The sequence below is a fragment of the Tursiops truncatus genome, chromosome 6 (genome assembly GCF_011762595.2).
Source record: "Tursiops truncatus isolate mTurTru1 chromosome 6, mTurTru1.mat.Y, whole genome shotgun sequence".
Classification (NCBI taxonomy): Eukaryota; Metazoa; Chordata; class Mammalia; order Artiodactyla; family Delphinidae; genus Tursiops; species Tursiops truncatus.
Genome location: NC_047039.1, coordinates 51,789,474 through 51,811,822, shown reverse-complemented (window position 1 = coordinate 51,811,822; position 22,349 = coordinate 51,789,474). Strand labels below are relative to the sequence as shown.

Here is a 22,349-nt window from a genome sequence, read left to right as displayed (position 1 = left end):
ACTCTGATGAATTGTGTCCCAGCATCACAAATACAGCTTTTCTTTCATTATGGCATGCAGCTGAGTTTTAACTCTGGATAGCAGATATTGTATCTGTGTCGTCAATCAACCTAGGGCAACTTTTGAAGCAGAGGAGAATCTCAGGATTAACAGAATGTGTGTCAACAACACAGTAGCAAATCTCTTTTGATGTATTTTCAGGACAAATAATTTAACTTACTTTAGTAGGACAAGGAACAAGAATGATCAGTACTTATTTTGTTTGAAAACTATCACGGCTAGAAGACCCCTACCCCTACTGTAAGTCTGGGTTATGCTTGCTAGCTCAGGTCTTAGAAAAGGCACCAAGAAAAAGCCATCATTATATTATCTTTCCACTACATGCACACATTTTTCAAATATAACCAGGTGTTTGCATTTTTAAATAAGAACACTACAGACTTCACTTTCATACTTACATTTCTTCACAACAGTTTGACATCTTTTCAATAGATGTTGTATCCTATTAAAAATCAAAAAAAAAATACTCAGATATAACAGTTATCAAGGCTTGATTCTATATGTATTTCATGATGTTTTTAATCATATTCAGAGAATATTCTAAAGATATAAAAAGTTTATATATGGGTACTAAGCTGGGACAAAGTGAGAGTGGTAGTGTATATAAGGACAGATATACACTACCAAATGCAAAATAGCTAGTTAGTGGGAAGCAGTTGCATAGCACAGGGAGATCAGCTGGGTGCTTTGTGACCACCTAGAGGGGTAGATAGGGAGGGTGGGAGGGAGACGCAAGAGGGAGGGGACATGGGGATATATGTATACATAGAGCTGATTCACTTTGTTATAAAGCAGAAACTAACACACCATTGTAAAGCAATTATATTTCAATGAAGATGTTAAAAAAAGAATTTTAAATTATCTATGTACATTGCTGAAATTCCCTTGGAAAAACAGAATCAACATTACGTTGTGCTAAAAAGAACCAATTTATTCAATTACAACCCCCCCCCCAAAATTGTAGGAGTCTCACTTCATTAAAAAATAACCTTTTATTACACTTGCCTTCTTGATAATTCTTTTAAAAGTCTATATTTAATTCAACTGGCATTAAATATGCATTAAAAAATAAATACCAAAATGATAAATGAAAGACACTATTGAACAGAAAACTGTCAAGAGCCAAAGAGCGCTACTGGCTATGGATTTCTGTAAACAAAGCCAAATTCAACAAGGCAATGTATGCATTTGCCGTACTACAACATTTATTACTCTGAAAAGGAAAGCTAACTGATTAGTGTTCTTTGGTAAAAAAACTTTTTTTTTCTCAAGAGAAAAACCAGTCCCTTCATAATAATGCAATTTCTCATTATGTGTTTTCTATAAAGCTGTTAACACAAATATATAAGAAAAACAACTCAATAAAGAGAAGAAAGCTTCTAGACATGCTGGTCTAATTCATGTTAATGGAAGACCCATCATTAGACTGAGAAACAGTGATGATAAGGAATATCCAAATAATCAAAACACAAATTATATAATCTTATTTTAGATATATATTTACATTTTAAATATACTTTTAAGTTGTACAAAAGAAAATATATTCTTTTAAATATACAAAAAAATCTTCCTCCTTTTATCCTTTCCTTTATTAGCTTCCTCAGATATAGCAGGTGGACTGCAGTTATTAAGCAATACTATTCATGCAAATATTTGTGGCTGCAACTCCAATTGCAAGAACTTATTTAGCTATAGAACTCTCTTCCAATAATACTACTGAAAAGCACCTTTACTTCAAAAAACTCTTTAAAGAAGTTACGTGAATGGCTCAGAACATTAAATTCTTATGTATGAACAGTTGTCTAACTACAGTTGGCCCACATACAGGAAAACAACTCTATCATTTTTTATGTGACTAGTAACTAATAACAGAGTTTCATTTCCAGATTTCCCAGTAATCTGTGTGGAGGCTATAGATTAGTCACTCTATAGTCACTAATTTCCTAGCATTTTCTGAAATTCATGGTTTCCAATGACAATTCTATTTATAATTAACCTTTCCTGGTTCTGTTGCATAATTTCCTCAAAATAATGTTTTACTTTGTGAAAACACAGTCTGCAAATACATAAAAAATTTATTAAAGACTTAGAGGAAAGCTGGGGTTCTGGTTCCATATCAGAAAAAAAAAGTGAAGGAAGTAATTTAAATGGTATCTTAGAACTGATGGTGACAGGTTATTCCAAAACAATTAAGATAGCTTGCGCAAAAATACAAAGGAAAAGACAGGAAAGAAATTTAAAAGTGTTATCAGGAAAGGTATATAAATGGCCCCAAATTGCAGGTGTAGATAACACTTAAAAGTGGAAACTATTTCAGGATAAGGAAGGCAATTACAAGGTTAGACTACTAGAACTAGCCAATGTTACAGGATATTTTTACTGTGCAGAAACTTAAAACTCGATTATAACTTTGAGGAATGTAGTTGTGACAATAAAATAATCAATTTTAAGGACTTTGAATTTAGACTTCATATGGGAAAAGCTCTTATTTGCAAGTGCTTTTGACATCTTTCTAGAATCTGGTTCAAGAAATACGAGGAACACTATCTTTCAAGTCATCATAAACAGATTGTCATTCAATCAAAGGATGTGATGTCTATCATGACTTTATGAACAGGATTTGTGAGGCTAGCCAAAAAAGACTATTTTTTTCCACTAGAAATGGCAAATGCTTATCTCTCAGCTATCCAGAGTACTATTATAAGAAAAAAGAACAGCCAAACATGTCACAAAGTTTTTGCACTGGCATTTATACAGCATACTCAGGCAACACAAGTTATCATGCTATCGTATTTATATGCGCAATAGAAACAGCAAACTAGAAGAGAAGAGAGGTTACTACTGGCAGGAATATTGACAACCATAAGTTATTTCCAAGTGCCGAACTAGGTTTAATAAACTTTTTGTTTTGTTTTATTAAGCAGGGAATTGTGGAATATTTCACACATGAAAAATAAATTAAAAATATTTAAAATAGATTTTAGTGCAGTTAATTCCATTCAACATAAAAGACTCAATACCTTTAGTGACTATCACAAAAGTGACCAAAAAGGTAATTGCTATCTTCACGGAGTATATTTTATAAATTCTTAGTTATATGTAAAACAGCTATCTAGAAAAACTCACTCTTCAAGGAATGATAAGAAACACATTTTTATTGTATTATCTACAATCAAAATACCTTATTTCCAAAGAAATATTTATGTATTGATTATGGTCTAATGATAAAAATATCCAAGACTTCTGCCAGTCTGCATAACTGAGATAAATGAGAATGCTTTCTTATTTTAAAAACCGGAAGTTTATCTTCTAAAAAAAAAGAATAAACTAGAAACAAGAAAGACTTACAGAAATATAGGGCTCAAGTATTTTATCAAGTATACTTTATCTTCTCCTGATGGCTCATCTTACTCTAAGAAATTATCTTTCAGGTTCAGTCTAAGGAAATATGTTTGACTTAAAAGAAAACTGTATCTCAACTAGTAAGATTATAACTGGAATGGAAAAAAAAAGTTTCTAATAGGAAGGGGGAGGAAGGTATTTATTGCCTATTGGAAAAATTGAGGGCGGGGGGAGGTGAGAGGCAAAGAGCAAGAATTTATCACCAGACGTTTCCTGGTTAACAGACCTGAGAATCTAGTCCTCTTGGAATAGACAGCTTGATGATACAATCCATCCAACTAACTCATTCTGCTTTGAGTTCATTCTCACAAAGTAACACTTTGCCATATATGTTGTTGTACAGGAGAAAGAATGTACTGCAGAGTCCTTTGGTACCTGACAATCATACATAAGGGAATAAATAGTCAACCTGGTTTATATGACTATCACTTTTGAGTCTAGAAGTAGAGTCACTGCTTCTGGGCCTGATTAACCCTGGAAACATTTTCAAAATGGAGTTTCCAGATCTGTCAAACTGAAGATCTAAGGAAAGTAAGAACATTCTATCAGAAAGTCTCCTTGAAGACAGTTCGATCTAACCTCAAGGATCGCCTGCACTCTTTAGTCTTATCATAGGTCTTGTTGATGCTTTTAACTCTACTGCACATACCTGATTCAATGACTCTGCTGATTTAATCTGGAGTAAAAAACACTATTAAGGAAAGTTTATCACAACTAGAGATTATATACCTGTTTTGTCTACTACTGATTTCTAATTCTAAAATAGACTTTTGCTTAAATTCCTAGAATTTCTGCTCAACATACAGAGAGCAACTCATTTAACTTTGTGTCTTTCATAGCACCGAACAGCACAAATTATTCAAAGTGGATACTCAATATATGTTTGCAGCACTAAACTAATTGAACATGGACAGAAATAACATGATTCCTTATCTTTAATTTTTTTCAATCCAAAGAGAGAAAACTTTCTGTTAACCTTAGCTCTCTCTCCTCCTTTGAAGCCAGAACTCACTACTATATTACTCACTTGAAATAAATGGTTCATAAGCATCCATCTCCAACAGAGGACCAGCTACATCTTTTATTAGAGATCTTAAGTTAACAGAGACATTTAATCAATCATGAAACCAAACTGAGAAGGCAGTAGATGTTACTTTGATAGCCACTTAAAACATTTCTTTCCAACACAATTCCCATACTCCTCTTCATCAAGCCATTTTCTGGCTGTATAAAACCTTAAGAAAGTTACTAAAATTCTGTATCTCAATTTTCAAATACTACTATTTACCTCATAGGTTTTTGTAGAAATTAAATGAGTTAATATCTTAGAGCCCTTAATAACTCCTCAATAAATGACAGGCCTAAGTTTTTATTGTAGGGCTTGGAGCTATCTTAATTACATTAGAATGTAACTAGAAAAATTGATGTTTAAACAAACAAGTGTTTTTTATAATCAAAGATAAAATGACATGGACTGTAGGAGACTACACAGATAAAATCCAATGTCCACAAGGGGCTTATAATCTAGTTGAAAAAATAAGTACTAAGTACATAAAACATGATTCATTTACTCATTTATTGTCTATCAAAAATTTACTAAGTACATATTATGACACAGTCCTTAGCAACAGGAGCTTACAGTCTAGTGAAAGTAGTTAAACATACAAGAAATAATTATACAGGAATATGCCGAGGATGTCAGAGAGGAGGATTATATACAATAACATATATAAATAAGCCATACACTATTTAGAAACAGCTGAAAACTTACGTTTGCAATCAACAATCAAATCAAGGTCAACTATTCTTACATTTTTAGTACAAAACTATACTTTCATAAGATTTTCGGTTATCAGTAGAAGTAAGATGGGCTAATGTGCCCCTTTGGCTGGAATTTGAGAATTAATATAGTGATAGACTGTGACAGAGAGAAGCATATGAATCACTGTGGAAAAAGATCTAAAAGTTAACTATAAATATAAAATTCACTGTTTTCTCCAATCCTATAAAGTTGTAAATTCAGATTAAAAATTCACGTGGATTCAGAACATGAACAATAACATGGGAAAAACAGCAAGTACAACTCATAAATGTTTAGCTTCCTTACCAAAAAGAAAGCATCTATTTAATCACTCAAGCTATTCATCATGTTTTAAGAAAATTAAAATGCACTATTCTTATTGAAAAAAATCTACAGAAATAGATTTAAGTTGTTTTAAATTACTTTCAAGAAGTTTATTACATTGAGTAAAGAGAGAGGATGCAATATAAATACATTTTCACATAGGAACACGTTTATGCTAAAGAGCAATCCACTTCCACACATAATAATTACGATGCTAGCAGGAATGTTTAGAAAGAAAGCTTTTCTATTACTATGCAATGTAACACAGTATGTATTTAAACTAATTCCTTGGCGAGGGGGTACCTAGTTTCTATAAAGTTCTCTATTGTATCCAAAATTCAAAGAAATATTATAGCCAATATTAGAATATGACATTAAAAACATATAAGAAGTAACAATTTAAATTTTAATGATTCTTCTAGGTTTTAAAAAAGCTACAGAGAAGATACTTCCCATAATATTATAATTAGAAATACTGTATTAAAAATATATTTTGTTTTTATTAAATGAAAACATAATTCAGAAAGGAAGACAAAATGCTGTACAGAGCTCCCTTTACAAAAATGTAAGTGAGCTGGGTTCAGCACAATTAGCAACGATTTCCATATTTGCAATGCTGATTTGGAGTTGGGTAAAGCAAACGTAATTTGTACAGAGACTATACCGAATGCTGTTAATTCACCACACTGATTCAGGGGATACTTAGCAGAATTTCATTATAAGGATTAATAATCTCAGGACTACATTTCTAGGTACATGTTAAAAGGCAGGTAAGTCCACTAATCATCTGATTAATAAGAATGTTATTTAATAGATAATGCCATTTAAACTAATTTAACATTTTGAACACAAGATACTTTTCATTGTATAACATAATCAAGTTAAAATTAAGTCACTCCTGCATCTGTGATTCTGTCTATATTTATTTAGGTAATCATGAGCCAGTATTTAGGGGGGAAAACATTTTCTCCCTTTATTTTGAAAAGCTTTGCTTTAAGCTATCTTTAGTAATTCAAGTAGAGTCCAACAATAGTTACCTGTGAGACCAAATATAAAAAGCTCAATTTTTTTCTTTGAGAATTTAAAGCCTTTTACAAAATTTCAACTAAATATATCTTCCCCACCCCACCCTCAATCTCACCACAACTGAGAAAAGCACTAAGCTCCAGAGACGCCATCAAAAGCTTAAGCTTTTACACAAACTCCACGGTGCCCTGAAAACAAAAATGCTTGTATACAAAATTTAGATAAACTGTCAGAGCAGTGTCATGGTATACAATAGCTCACTGTCAGACCCTCACCAGAAGGCGCTGTACCAGCTGTTACAGAGCTTCTTGATTAACTCTCTCCAAGCCCAGCAACTCAAAACATGACTAATACAATCACCCAGCACTCTTAGTGTTGGTGCTCATCAGAATGGACATTATTCTTGGCTGTGTGTGAACTACTGCTCAATAAGAAATTCTGACATCAATTACAATAATGACAACATCACTATCCATTTCATTCAGAAACAAACAAAAAGGCTAAACGGTCTAAGTAAGGAATAATTAGAATAATCTGTTCCCTAACTAAATAAAGAATGCTTCAAAGCAGACTTTGAAAACACTTTAACTTCAGTATTAATTTTAGTAAAAAGAAACAAACATATATAGTTAAATCTTGTTTAAAATTAAATCTAAAAATAATCAAAGGTAATCCTTTAAAATTGGGTTTAAGATTAGTCTGTTCCATAGAAACATCAGGTTGTGTTGAGATCTTTTAACCTTGGAAATGGGATTAGAAATCCACTGTTTTTAAATTTAAGTAATTTCTAATTATTTTATCTGGGTCACAGATAATCTGCTCTTACTAGGTCTAAAATGACAACAGATTATCATTACTATGATTATCCTGTTACCTTCTACTATCAATAAGATGGGATTTTTCCTCTTATACAGGAGAGAAATGATTTTTCCAAGTAAGAACAAATAATGGGGAAAAATTACTGAAAATTAATACACTGCTTCCTCAAAACCTCAACCTAAACCTAAACAGAGATGGCACTTGTTTTGCTTGTTTGTAGTCTAACAGGCCTATATTCAAGCTATGTAATTTTACATAGTTTCTATAATGAAATGATACTCCCACCAGTGTTTTCCCAAAATGCCTCTTGGTCTTTGGGGGCAGGAGTAGGGGAAGGAGGAAGACATCAATGAAGTAATTAAATTCACTGTGATTCTTTCTCCCCCTTTTCTTTCTTATGCTAACTGACAAATTCGTCACTGCCTTCACACTGTAAAGAGAGATCCATGGATTCAGATTATGACAAAACCATGTCCAGATGTGAAATGTCCTGTAGGCAGTATTAATTTTTTCATAAAATGAAACAGCAAGCATATTTTATAAAGAAAGGAAGCAAAATCTATGTTTTAAATTTTAATTTTAATATTAAATACTACTTTTAAATAATAATAATTCGTTAGATTTAAAATTAAATACTGAATGCATAACAACTTCAAATAATTAAGCTCTAAAGAACCTTAAATCAATGTGGGAGGAGTGAATTCTGGAAACCTTTAAAAAAATGTTTTTTTCATTCAAAAAGAGTGGTACTTGAAGTTCACTATGAAAGCCCAGGTAAATGGAATTGAAATTTACTGTAATTTTTTTAAGTACTTAGATTCAAGAGGAAGTACAGTGTCTAAAGGTTGGACTAACAAATGGAATATATTCTCTCTCTTAATGCTTGCATTCCTTTTTAAATGTTTCACAAATGTATAATTTCCAAAGACATGAGACCTGTCTAGCACAGAGTGTTCTGAGAGGGTACTAAATGTATACATAAAGAGATGAGACTTGGGGAGAGAGCATTATTTAACAAATGTGGTTTCTACTCAGTTTTAGAAATATCACAACGTCAGACCCAATATCCCTGTCACAACATCAGACCCAATCTCCCTGTCCATTTCAACATGGTGAAATGTTGTTCAATATTATAGCAAAAGAGAAAATCATGCAATTTGAAAATTAATATTAACATACTGGTAGTACGGAATAGTCAGAAAGGAACCTGATACTATATACCCTTTAAAAACCAGCAAATACTATAAATAACTTTATGTCCAACTCAGAAGTGAATACTAAAATTTGAGAATAGGAATTCTTAAAATATCTTGAAGCCTTTGCTGCCAAACCTCACTTTCTGCTTAGGTGAGAAGGAAACTGTTACCCTCAGCTATAAACCTCTGATGGCTCTCAGAAGTAACTTGTAGTCTTAACAGCAACACTCTCAAACATCCATTTCCAGTCATTAATCATAAGAAATTGGGGGAAATCAGAGAAACTTCATTCCAGGAAATATAAATATATACCAATGATTTGGGCAAATTCAAAAGTGGAAATTCAAAAATGCAAGCATAACCTGGCAATTTAGACTTGACTTATGAATAGGCTATAAAGTAATTATGAATGAGTATAAAAGCAGAGAAAAAAGATGTTAGGGGAAGACCTATTCTCGTCCACAGGAATGTGATTAATATCATGTTATTTATCATCATCACTAGATAAATCACAAGAGATATTAGAAAACATTTCAAGCCACTGAACAATAATAAAAACATATTTAAACAGACATTATACAATCCATGAATGCCCAATAAGCACATGAAGAAGTGTTCAGTATCATTAGTCATCAAGGAAATGCAAATTAAAACAACCAGATACTATTAAAACCTACCAGAACAGCTGCAATTAAAAAGGCTGACAACAATAAATGCTGATGAGGACACGGAGCAACCAGAATTCTCATACATTGTTGGTCAGAGTGCAAAATGATACAGCTGCTTGGGGAAAAGGCCTGGCAGTTTCTTATGAAATAAAAGATAAACCTGTCTCAAGTGACCAGCAATTCTTCTCCTAGGTATTTACCCAAGAAAATGAAAACATGTTTCCACAAAAAGACTTGAACAAGAATGTTCACAGCGTTTTTACTCATAATTACCAAAACCTGGAACCAGACCAGTTGTCTTTTAATAGAATGGATAAACAAACTGTGGTATAGTCATACAATGGAATACTACTCAGCAATAAAAAAAATTATCAATACATGCAACAACATGGATGAATCAAAAAAACATTATATTGAAAGAAAGGAGACATATTAATGGGTATATATGAAATTCTATAACCAATACTAATCTGTGATGGATGGGAAAAAAAACAACAGATCACTGCTGCCTCTGCAGAGGATACGGACTTACTGATATGAGGCATGACGGAACTTTCTAGGGTGATGGTAATATTCTCTATTGTGAACGGGGTTTGGGTTGCACATGTGTGCATTTATGTCTTTCATTGTATGTAAAATTTGCCTCAAAGGAAAAAACATAAACAAGCACTGAGCTCCAGTTAGTGATTTGTGTGGTGAACTATCTGATGCTGCAAATTACTTTGATATATATTACAACATATAATGGATTGATGGACAATTTGAAGTGAGATAAAGCAAATACTCTAAAATGTTAATTGTGGTTGAGGATTCACTGTAAGATTCTTTAAAATTTCCTGTGTTTAAAATTCTTCCTATAAAATCTAGAGGGGAAAGGTTATTATGAGTACCTTGCAAAATATTAAAACAATGGTTACACAATAAATATGTTTTCCTTCCACTTCTGACTGCATTCTTCCAGTTTTCTTCAGAGGCCAGTACCATTACTGGTATCTCATGTGTCTTTCCATAGACAGTCTTTGCATATAGATAGAGGGATAGAGAGAGTTACCTCTGCATTATTTCTTTTTTTTGAATGTTTTTATTAACATTTCTTATTAAACCATAAGAGAAAAGAACACCTGAATAGAAAACAGACAAAGGACATCAACAAACCATATATAAAATGAATAAATAAATGAATGAATGTGAACAAATGAATAAAATTAACATTTAATTTATGCCAGAAATATTCTTTTGTTAACAGCTTTATTGACATATAATTCATATACCATAAAATTCACCCATTTAAAGTATACAATTCAATGGTTTTTTAGTATGTTCACAGAGTCATACAATCATCACCACAATCAATTTTAGAACATGTTCATCACCCTATGAAAGAAACTCTGTACCCTTTAGCCATTATCTCCAGCCCCCACTAGCTCCCCAACCCCACCAACCACTAATCTACTTTGTCTCTATAGACTTGCCTATTCTGGACATATCATTAAATGGAATGATACAAATATGTGACCTTTTGTGACGGGTTTCTTTCACTTAGCATAATGCTCTCAAGGTTCATCTATGGTGTTGCATGCATCAGTACTTCACTTCTTCTTATGGCCAAATAATATTCCATTTTATGGATATATACCACATTTTGTATATATCCATTCACCAGCTGATAGATATCTGGATTGCTGAGAGTTTTGGTCTATTATGACTAATGCTGCTATAAATATTCATGTACAAATTTTTATGTGAACATACATTTCATTTCTCTTAGGTACATACCTAGGCGTGGAATTGCTGAATCAAAACATAACTCATGTTTACTTACAGAATGGTCAGACTATTTTGTAAAGTATCTGCACCATTTTACATTCCCACTAGTAGTGCATGAGTGTTCTGCTTCCTCTGCATCCTCACCAACCTTTGTTATTACCTTTTTTTATTATAGTCTCCTAGTGTGCATGAGAAGTGATACCTAATTATGGTTTTGATTTTCATTTCCCTGATGACTAATGATGTTGAGCATCTTTTCATGTAGTATTTATTGTCCATTTGTATCTTCTTGGAAGAAATGTCCATTCAGATCCTTTCCCCATGCTTTAATTAGGTTGCCTTCTTATTACTGAGTTTAAGAGTTCTTTATTCTAGATACAAGTCCCTTATCAGATACACAATATTTTCTCCCATTCTGTGAGCTGTCCTTTCACTTTCTTGATAGCATCCTTTGAAGTGCAAAAGTTTACAGTTTTGAGTAAGTCCAAATTATCTTTTTTTCCTTTATTTACACTTTTGGTTTCATATCTAGGATATTATTTCCTAGTCTGAGATTTAGTATTGCCTAATCCTTAGTATTGCCTAATCCTATGTTTTCTTCTAGGAGTTTTATGACTTTAGATCTTATATTCAGGTCTATGATCCATTTTGAGTTAATTTACATATATGGTATGAGGTAAGGGCCCAACTTCATTCTTCTGCATGTGGATACCTAGCTGTCCCAGCAGTATTTGTTGAAAAGACTTTTCTTTCCCCTATTGAATAGTCTTGCTACTCTTGCTGAAAAACTGATTGACCATAGATATGTATGTCTATTTCTGGACTCTCAATTCTATTTCATCTATCCTTATGCCAGTACAACACTTTCTTGATTACTGTTGCTTTAAAGTAAGTTTTGATGCATTTTCTTACAGTTTTTTCCACTGAATATAGTCTTATAAACACTTAAGTTTTCATACACTATATTAATATAACAATGAAGATCTTTTTTAATATACACACTTATTTACACACATGTGAAAAAACAGTATCTAGAGGTGGTCAAAAGGGTTGCGCCTTTAAAATTTTGATAGACATTGACAATTTGCCCTTCAAAAAGTTTATACCAATTTATACCCCCGCCAACAACATACGAAAAAGCCTATTTACTCTGCATCTTCTGCAATGCAGTGTATTTCCAAACTTTTAAATCCTTAAACAGTGTTATTTTTCTCATTTTTAAAATCTTTTCTGTTGTGACAAATCCACTTTGGCTAATAAATACATTAAAAAAAACCCGTTTAATTACTAATAAAATGTTTCTACCAGCAACATTCCATTTTTTGGAATTTACCTTAAGTTACTAGTTTAAAGAGGAAAAAGAGATGTTCAAAGAGCTATTTGTAATACAGAAAAAAAAGATTGCATAGTAGATGCTGACCAACAGAAAAATGATTAATTAAAATATGTTATGTTCACTAAATAGTATATCCAACTATTAAAAACTATAAACATGATGTCTGTAGCCATATAAAAATACTTTAATTTTTAAAAGCAGGATACAAAATTATATGTACACTCTGTACACTGATTATAACTACTTTAAAATTACACAGGCATACGGAAATGGAAATACATAAATGACTACGGATAAGTTTCCTCTTTAATTTCTAAACTTCCTGTAACTTTTTAGAATTAAGTTCGTAATTAGGCAATATGTTCACAAATACATTACTTTACATTAAAAATATACTTACTGTGATGATGCCAATTAGTTGAGTATAAAAGAGTCCAGTTATTCCAACGAACATTGTAATGCCCATAAAGGCAGCTAGTCTCATTATGGCCAATTCATGTCTAACAACAAAGAGGTCCTATAAGAAGAAAAAGAAAATCTTAAAAACAATTCAAAAATTACTTACAGTTGCAATAATAAAGAATTGAGCCATAACATTTTCCCTTATTATCTTAAAAGAACTACTCTCCCCATTTTTTAGTTTATTCCACTTCATAAACATATAAATATTTGAAAATTTCAAAAGTAATTGTTTTTAATTCATAGTAGCAAGCTGAAAAATGGGATTTTACTACTCAATTGTCATAAAAACTCCTAATCCTAAAGTTGCAAATTAGCCATGCTCATTTACTATTTGGAGCAAAAACAAAACAGAAAACCCTCCAAAAATCAAAAAAACAAAAACAAAACAGATGGTGTACAATCTCTGGTTCAACAAAAGGAAATTTTATTATGGTACTGCTAAAAAGCTTGAATGCACAAACCTGATTCATAATATTAAAGTTCAAGTGGCCAAGATACCTAGAGATTATGTATTTTAGTCAAAATGAGGGGGTAACACAAATAATAGGATCACATGAACAGCCCTCTGCAAGACCAACTCATTCATTCATCCATCCACTCACTCAACTACCACTGCCAAGCACTGAGCTATGTAGTAGAAATGTAAAAAGGATAAAGATATGGTCTGTGCCCTCAAGAAGTATGCAGTTTATTCAGAGAGAGAGCCCAACTCTGCAAAACTCCAAAACAATGCGATATATACTTTAACAGGAATGTGTGCACAGAGGACAGCAGAAACATAAAGGAATGCCTAGACAGGAGACAGAAATGGAAACGCTGTGAGGGAAAACTGATTGTCCAGCCCAGGGCATGAAAATGAGGGTCTTGAAAGTGATCCAAAGAAACTGTGGCAGGAGGTCAGGAAAACCAGGAGAAGCCATTTCATTTACCCTCACTGTTCTTTCACTCTCTCTCCCTTGTCTGGCCAGACCATTCCAGTCGAGGGAGAGAGAGTGAAAGAACAAAGACTTCTGGAAACCTGTAGTTACTAAGCTTTGGAATAAAATAGCCACAGTGGATAAAAAGCAACAAACGAATGGGAAGGACCCCAAAACATAACCATGCACATGCTCTTTTAATACTGATTCAGGTTAAGGCTTAAAGGTACCCTGGTAGCAATACCAGAAACAGGGGGGTCACCGAACATAATGATCTTGTTTGAAACAAAAGAACTGATGTTTTTCTGTGTGGCACAGTGATCATCCACCTGACTTAAGCAAAACTCTGAGTCCACACCCAAACCACTCAGTTTATTAGCCAGGGAAAACTTAAAATTTACCAAGATTCTTAAGGTGTTATGTAACAGTTACATATTAGTTTTGACTATTTCAAAATTTCACTAAAAAGAGCCTAATGCAAAATCCTTACCAAACATGTAAAGAGGAAAAGATGGGGCTATGAATGATATTAAAAATTCAGTACAGTAAACTCTGCTATTATGCTGTATGAAAACACAAATATGTTCCAACATGACTGATGCACTAAGCAACAACTTGAGCATAGCAAGACTCTTGTTTGTTTATGTGTGATTTTATCTGCAAGAAACCCAAGATGAACAGTAAAAACTTCACCCAGCTAAACCAAGCCATACAGGAATACACAAAACACACACCCCCAAACATCTACCGGCTAACTCAATTTGTCATGTGTGTTATGAGCCACACTCATCCGTACCTGGTATCACAATTTTCCCTCCAATTTCATATGACTCTCCTTCCATCACTTGGTAATAACTCACATAACGCAATCCTTCTGATGCCCACTTCCACAAGAAAATTTCAGGTCTCTTCTAAGGTAAAGTGCAATGTTTGTTATAGTATTTACGTATTTCTTGACTAATTAACATGTATAAAACTGTGCTGCTATTTTTATTAGGAACCCTTTTAAGAGTCACTGACAAAGTTTTTGAGTGTTGTGTCTTCATTTTCCCATAAGCCCTATGGTTTTCATTGCATGATTTTGCACAGTGGGGCAAATTTTAGGAATGAACATACTGTGTCATAGTAGAGCTTACCCTAATAAAAATACACATGGTCCCCAATTTACAACAGTTCACCTTACAATTTTCTGACTTTTAAGATGGTGCAACTTTGGATATTTTCAACTTAGAATGGGTTTATCAGGATGTACCCCACTGTAAGTCAAGGAAGATCTGTGCCATATACGACCAAATAAAATGCATCCTCTTTTCTCCCAGTGAAAAGATTAAAAAACTTTTTTGTCCACTAGAATTTATACATGTTAGGGATGAAGATGAGACTAAAAGATCTACTTAAAATTACATTTATTCACTTAGGTATACATTTATGTTAGAGAGTACTTGTGTAAAATAGTAAATTGATTCAGAAATTGCTTTTTCTCGCTCTTACATTTTCAAAAAAATGCATCCCAATTTTACACACACACAATTAACATCAGTACTAAATCCATATTTTGAGTCATTTAACATACTTCTCCAGAGCACAACATCTTTACTTCTATCTTAGTTTTTTTTTTTTAGATCTAGCACTTTTTGAATCCAAAAATTGGCTTGGGAAATTTTATCTACATCACAAGCATCCATTTGCTATTCAAATCTTTATGACATAATCAGTGTTATTATGGCTGAATTGTGTCTCTCCAGAAATTCGTATGTGGAAGCCCTAACCCCACCCTCACCCCAGCACCTCAGAACGTGAGAGTATTTGGAGAGAGGGCCTTTAAAGAGGAGATCAAGAAAAATGGGGCCCTTAGGGTGGACATTAATCCAATCTGACTGGTATCCTTATACGAAGAGGAAACTCAGAAACACAAAGCGACACCACGGATGCTCAAGCACATGCGAAGACACAGCAACAAGGTGCCATATGCAAGCCAGGAGAGAAGCCTCCAGAGAAACCAAACCTGCCAACATCCTGATCTTAGACTTCCAGGCTCCAGAACTCTGAGAAAATGAGTTTCTGTTGTTTATGCCCCCAGTCTGTGGTATTTTATGTCGCCCTAGAAAACTAATACAGTAACTGTATTTCTTTATCGTTTTCATTCCTTTCCATTTTTTGGTTAAGAAATGTGCTTATATATAGAGAAATGCATAAAACATAAGTTCAGTTTAGAGAAAAGAATGCAAACATTTGAAAACATGCAGACACTTTCCTCAGTGCATTTCTTCCCCGTCACATCCTCTCCCGCATCCCTACCTTAAAGAGAGAGGTTACTGATTCGTTCTTCAGACATTTTCGATACTACATTTCAGTTGCATATTACAAATATCTTTTCCTACTCTGAGTCTACTTTTTCATTCTCTTTATGGCATCTTTGGATAATCCCAAATTCTTAATTTTAATGTAGTCCAATTTATCAATCTTTTCTTTTATTGCTTTTTATTTCCTGTTTAAGAAATCTTTCCCAACCCTGACATGATGATGACATTCTCCTATATTACCTTCTAAAGCCTTTAAAAGCTTTATAGCTTTGCCTTTCACATTTAGGTCACTAATCCACCTGGAATTGATTGTGTACTGTGAAATACAGGGTTCTGAATTTACTTTTACTATATGATTGTCCCGGGACGGTTTATTTAAAAAGCTGTCCTTTCCTCAGGGATCAGAGGTCAAGTGTCAATAAGTGCCTGAGTCTGATGTGGGCTCTCTATCCTGTTCTCTTGGTTTGTTTATCCCCGTACTAGTGAGCACATCTTAGTTACTATGGCTTTGTAATAACTCTCCATACCTAGTAGGCCAACTCATCCCAACTTGTTCTTTTTCAAGAATATCTTGGTATGGGACTAAGAGACACAAACTACTAAGTATAAAACAGATAAGCAATAAAGATATATTGTACAGCACAGGGAAATACAGCCTTTGTTTTGTAATAAATTTAAATGGAGTATAATCTATAAAATATTGAATCACTATGTTTTATACCTGAAAATAACATAATATTGTAAATCAACTACACTTCAATGTAAAAAAAGGGATGTATTGGTTATTCTAGGTACAGTTGACCCTTGAACAAGGCGGGGGTTAATCTGCATATATCTTATAGCAGGCCCTCAGTATCCACGGTTCCTCAGCATCAGCGGATTCAACCAACCATCGATCCTGTACTACTGGAGTATTTACTACTGAAAATATCCGCACAGAAGTGGATCTGCACAGTTCAAATGTGTATTGTTCAAAGGTCAACTGTAATTTGTATTCCCATAACAATTTTAAATTAGATTTCGAGTTACAACACATTCAGACATACACACACATATGATATATTCTCTCCACTAAGAGTCACAATTTTCCCCTAGAGGTCTTGTGCTTTTTAAAGTCAGATTTAATTCCTGTTTCTTGATTCTATTATAAATGGTTCTGCTGTTAATTTCATTGTCTAAAGCACTGTTTGCTAGCACATAGAAATAAAACTGATTTTTTAAAATATTGTTTTATAGTCACACTTCTTAAACTTGCTTAAAAGTTCCAAAGAATCTACAGGTAAGTTATTTACGTGATCACACCATCTAAGAGTAATGATGGTTTTCTTCATTTCAGCAGTTATACCGTCTCTTTCTTCCTCTTGCCTCACTGCATGGACTAGAATTCCTAGCACTATATTTAATAACAATGGCAGTGGGGGCACAGCAGGCATCAACACCTTGTCCCTCAACTTGGAGGGAAAAAGGTCAACACTTCATCATTAAGCATGCTACAGCTATTGTGTTGGGTTCTGTGTGTGGTTTTTCTTTCTTTGTTTGTTTTGGAACCTTTTATCTCACTAAAAAAGTTCTCTAGTTCTAGTTTGCTAAGAGTTTATAACATGAATGGAGGCTGAATTTTATCTTTGTCCTCACACACTAATACATACAGTCTCCATACATCTGGGTTTTTTTCCCCTAATTTGTTAATTGATAAAAGTATACTGACGGATTTTCTAGTGTAAAAACAACCTTTCATTCCTAAGATAAATTCAACTTGATCAAGCTGGTTATATATGACCAGATTCAGTTTGCTAAAATTTTGTTTAGGGGTTGTTTATCTATGTTCATAATCAGACTAATTTCCTTTCATTCTCTTATTGCCCTTAATAGGCTATATACCCAACATATGCTATACACATAAAATGAGTTGGGGAGTTTCCTCTTTTTCTGGTGTTTTGAAGAGTATACATAAGACTGGAATTACTGTTTCCTTTCATATATGATAGAGCTAGGATTCACTGGTAAATGTGTGAATATTCTTTTCAGGAAAAGTTTTAACTACTCACTCATGATCATAGGACTACCCATGTTTCCAACTTCTTCTTGCTGCTATACTATGCTTATGATCAGGAAACTCAGTAAGGTACAGATGTCAACTAACCAAACTGATGTATAGAATCAATACAATCCCAATAAAATTCCCCCACCAGTAGAGTATATACTGGTAGGAGTTTTTTACTTTGTTTTGATTTGTAAACTGCTAAGTAAGCTGTTTCTAAATTTCACTGAAAAAGACAAAAGCAAAGGATAGCATACCACTCCTATATAAAAAGAACAAGGAGGAGGATCTGCTCTACTGCATGCATTCTCAGTAGGGGTAGTATCACCCCCAGGAGGGAGAAAATTGGTTCTTGGAGGAAAAAAAGCTTAGCTATTACAGTGATTTGTGGCTGTCCACAAATCAATCCTACCTGACAAAATCTTATTCCTTAGTATTTAACTTCACAGAGAAAAGAAGAGAAAGTGTCTAAAAAGGCTCCTGATGGGAGCAATAATAATGAAAAAAAAAAAAAGGCAGAAAAACTCTCTTATACTGGATAGCAAGATTTATTATAAAACTACAGTTGTAACAGTGTGGTGCAACCACAAAGATAGACTAATGGACTAGAAAAAAAGCAGAAACAGATACACACATATATGGCTCTTGGTTTATGACAAAGATGGTATTGCAGAGCACAGTGGAATTATCTTTTCAATAAATGGTGCTAAATCAATTGGATATCCATCTGTGAAAAAAATGAAATCCTAACTCCTACCTCATAAGCATTATAAAAATCAATTCTGGGTAGAGATATAAAAAATATAATACTTGGAAGACAATATAGGAGAATTATATTGATGATTTAGGATAGAAAAATACTTCTTAAATTGAACCTCAAAAGGACTAACTAAAAAGGAAAAGACTGGTAAGTTGGAGTAAAGTTAAAACTTCTGTTCATCAAAAAATAGCATTAAGAGAGTAAAAAATTTAGCTACAAAGAAGATATTTACAACATACATAATCATAAAAGGACTCAAATCTAAAACATCCTACAATTACCAGGGAAAAAAAAAGTTAAATAACCCCCCTACCAAACATGCAAAATAAATAGACACACTGCATCAAACAGGTTATACATATGGTCGATAAACATGTAAAAAGGGGCTCAATAACACAACGAAGTACTGCTCATCCCCACTAAAATTACAAACTTTAAGATGACTGGAGGGCATTATGCTAAGTGAAATAAGTCAGACAGAGAAAGACAAACACTGTATGATATCACTTATATGTGGAATCTAAAAAAATACAACAAACTAGTGAATATAACAAAAAAGAAGCAGACTCACAGACATAGAGAAGAAACTAGTGGTTACAGTGGGGAGAGGGAAGGGGAAGGGGCAATATAAGGGTAGGGGGAAAAGATGTACAAACCATTAGGTATAAAATAAGCTACAAGGATGTACTGTCCAACACAGGGAATATAACCAGTATCTTATAATAACTATATTGTGAATCATTATATTGTACACCCATAACTTATGTAATATTGTATATCAACTATACTTCAATTGAAAAATAAAGGAGATACTTTTAATATTATGCCATTAAAAAAAAAAAAGGAAAACCTGAAAAAGTATTAGCAACACTATGAAGTAACGTGAACTTACATACTCTACTAGTGGGGTTTTGAATTGGTACCACCACTTCGTAAAACTTTAACAGTATCTAAAGGAACGTACACATAACCTTTGAAAACAGCCAATTCTAGCTGTACATCCAAGTGAAACACATGCACCTGTACAGCAAGAGACATGAACAAGGTTGCTTCTGGCAGCATTATTTGTAATAGCCCCAAACTGGAAACAATGTAAATATCCATCAATAGAATGGATATATAAACTATTTTACATTAAATGAAATACTATGGACTTCCATGGTGGCGGAGTGGTTAAGAATCCGCCTGCCAATGCACGGAACACGGGTTCGATCCCTGGTCCGGGAAGATCCCACATGCCACAGAGCAACTGAGCCTGTGTGCCACAAATACTGAAGCCTGTGTGCCTAGAGCCCATGCTCCGCAACAAGAAGCCACCACAATGAGAAGCCCGCGCACTGCAAGGACAAGTAGCCCCTGCTCGCAGCAACCAGAGAAAGCCCGCACACAACAACGAAGATCCAACGCAGCCAAAAATAAGTAAATAAATAAATTTATTAGAAAATGAAATAGGGGCTTCCCTGGTGGCGCAGTGGTTGAGAGGCCGCCTGCCGATGCAGGGGACGCGGGTTCATGCCCCGGTCCGGGAGGATCCCACATGCCGCGGAGCGGCTGGGCTCGTGAGCCATGGCCGCTGAGCCTGCGCGTCCGGAGCCTGTGCTCCACAACGGGAGAGGCCACAACAGTGAGAGGCCCGCGTACCGCAAAAAATAAAATAAAATAAAATAAAATACTATGAATATTTGTAGCAATGTTCATAGCAATGAAAATAAACTGTATCTAATGTAACAAAAGAATAAATCTTATAAATATTGCTCAAAGAGGCTTTGCCATCATTCACTGAGCTGTATGTTTTTATTTTTGTGCACACCTATATATGTGTATTATATTTTACAATACAAAAGGTACAATAACTGAAACTGCAGTAAAAAGAAAGTTGTGATCATGAAATATTAAATACAAAAATGCTTTCTTAATTTTAGAATAGAAACAGAACTCTTTTAAAATATATATAGCAAAATGAAAATGTTTAGTTACATATGGCCTGTGAAAGGACAGACAAAAAATGTCAAATAAGTTATAGAAAAGGATACAAGAGACAAAGGGAAGAAAGAGAGAGGAGGAGTCGGACTGGCCTTCTGAGCTCATCTACCACTTTCTTCCTGGACCACTCTGATCCCACCACATTGAGCTCTTTGCTATTTCTCCAACATATGAAGCAAACCCCACATCAGTGATGTTACACTTATTCTTCCCAGCAAAATCTCTCCCCAGATATCCACAGGTTTACTACCTCATTTTCTTTAGGTCTCTGTTTAAACATCACCTTATCAGAGACCCATTTGTTTATTTTTACCAGGGCCCATTTGCTTATTTTGCCTTGACCAAACTACAGAAAATCCCAGCATTCCCTACTGCCTTGGTCTATTTTATTTTTTCTAGAGTACTTACCTCCATCTGATATTTACTTATTTATGTAATTATGTATGTATTTACTATCTGTCTCTCACAACAGTAAGTTTCTTGAAGATGGGAACTCTTGACTGTTTTGTTCAATGATGAGTCCCTGGAGCCTAGAACTCGCTCTAGCTCACAGTAGATGCTCAATAAATGTTTACTGAATGAATAAATGAAAATGAGGAAGAAAGCTAGCCAAAAAAGCAGTCTCCCCCAACACATGAAGAGTCAGGAGTACTACCTACAAAGACTATTACACACATGAAATAGCAGAGAGAAACACAGAAAAAGAAACACATAGGCAACATGTACATAGACACACATCACACAAACCAAGAGAGGTGGAAAAGGACACTTACATGAAATAACATTCCTATATTCCTATCTGCTAATTACATCATTTAAAATTTCAAAATGTTACACAACTAGGGAGCAGTGGGGTCATCACCTCCTCATGCAAGCTAAATGAATATAAACCAAGGATCAGAGTTGGCTATTTATGATCTAGCAAATAATTCTTCCAATACTTGGTCTGTGAATTCCTTGAACTCATTTCTTCTAATAATCTTATTCCAATCTCAATCCAAATTCTATGACTATATCCTCTACCTTAATATTTCCCATCACTGTGCTCATAACATGATTGCAAATTCAAACACATCACCTTCTGAATACCACCTTGTATCTTTCAATCTAACTCCCTGTAGACCATCAATGTTAACACATTCTCACCCTCAATGAACGTCCGATCTGTTGACCCAAGCACCATTTCACTGTCCATCAATGCCTTCCTCCAATACCTTCACTTGACTTCCTACTTGTTTACAGTCCACACTACATTGTTATAGTTTCTCCTTCAATATATACCGTCAACTTTCTTTTTTTTTTTTTTTTTTTGCGGTACGCGGGCCTCTCACTGTTGTGGCCTCTCCCGTTGTGGAGCACAGGCTCCGGACGCGCAGGCTCAGCGGCCATGGCTCACGGGCCCAGCCGCTCCACGGCATGTGGGATCCTCCCGGACTGGGGCATGAACCCGCATCCCCTGCATCGGCAGGCGGACTCTCAACCAC

The 22,349-nt window shown here is 34.2% G+C and overlaps 1 protein-coding gene across 5 annotated transcripts in view; it reads right to left on the bottom strand.

The window, feature by feature from the left end:
* ZDHHC21 (zDHHC palmitoyltransferase 21) overlaps window positions 1–22,349 on the bottom strand; it is a 76,767-nt gene that overhangs the window by 8,259 nt on the left and 46,159 nt on the right. For 3 of the 5 annotated variants that reach the window (XM_033858084.2, XM_033858085.2, XM_033858086.2), the window contains 2 exons: window positions 12,800–12,916; window positions 459–502 (listed from right to left, as the gene is read on the bottom strand). In XM_033858084.2, the coding sequence (XP_033713975.1) occupies window positions 459–502; window positions 12,800–12,916 (161 nt within the window). Of the gene's footprint in view, window positions 1–458; window positions 503–3,688; window positions 3,838–9,580; window positions 11,513–12,799; window positions 12,917–22,349 lie in introns of those variants that run through there. The other 2 variants (XR_002176327.3, XM_019934849.3) reach the window with 2 other exon arrangements.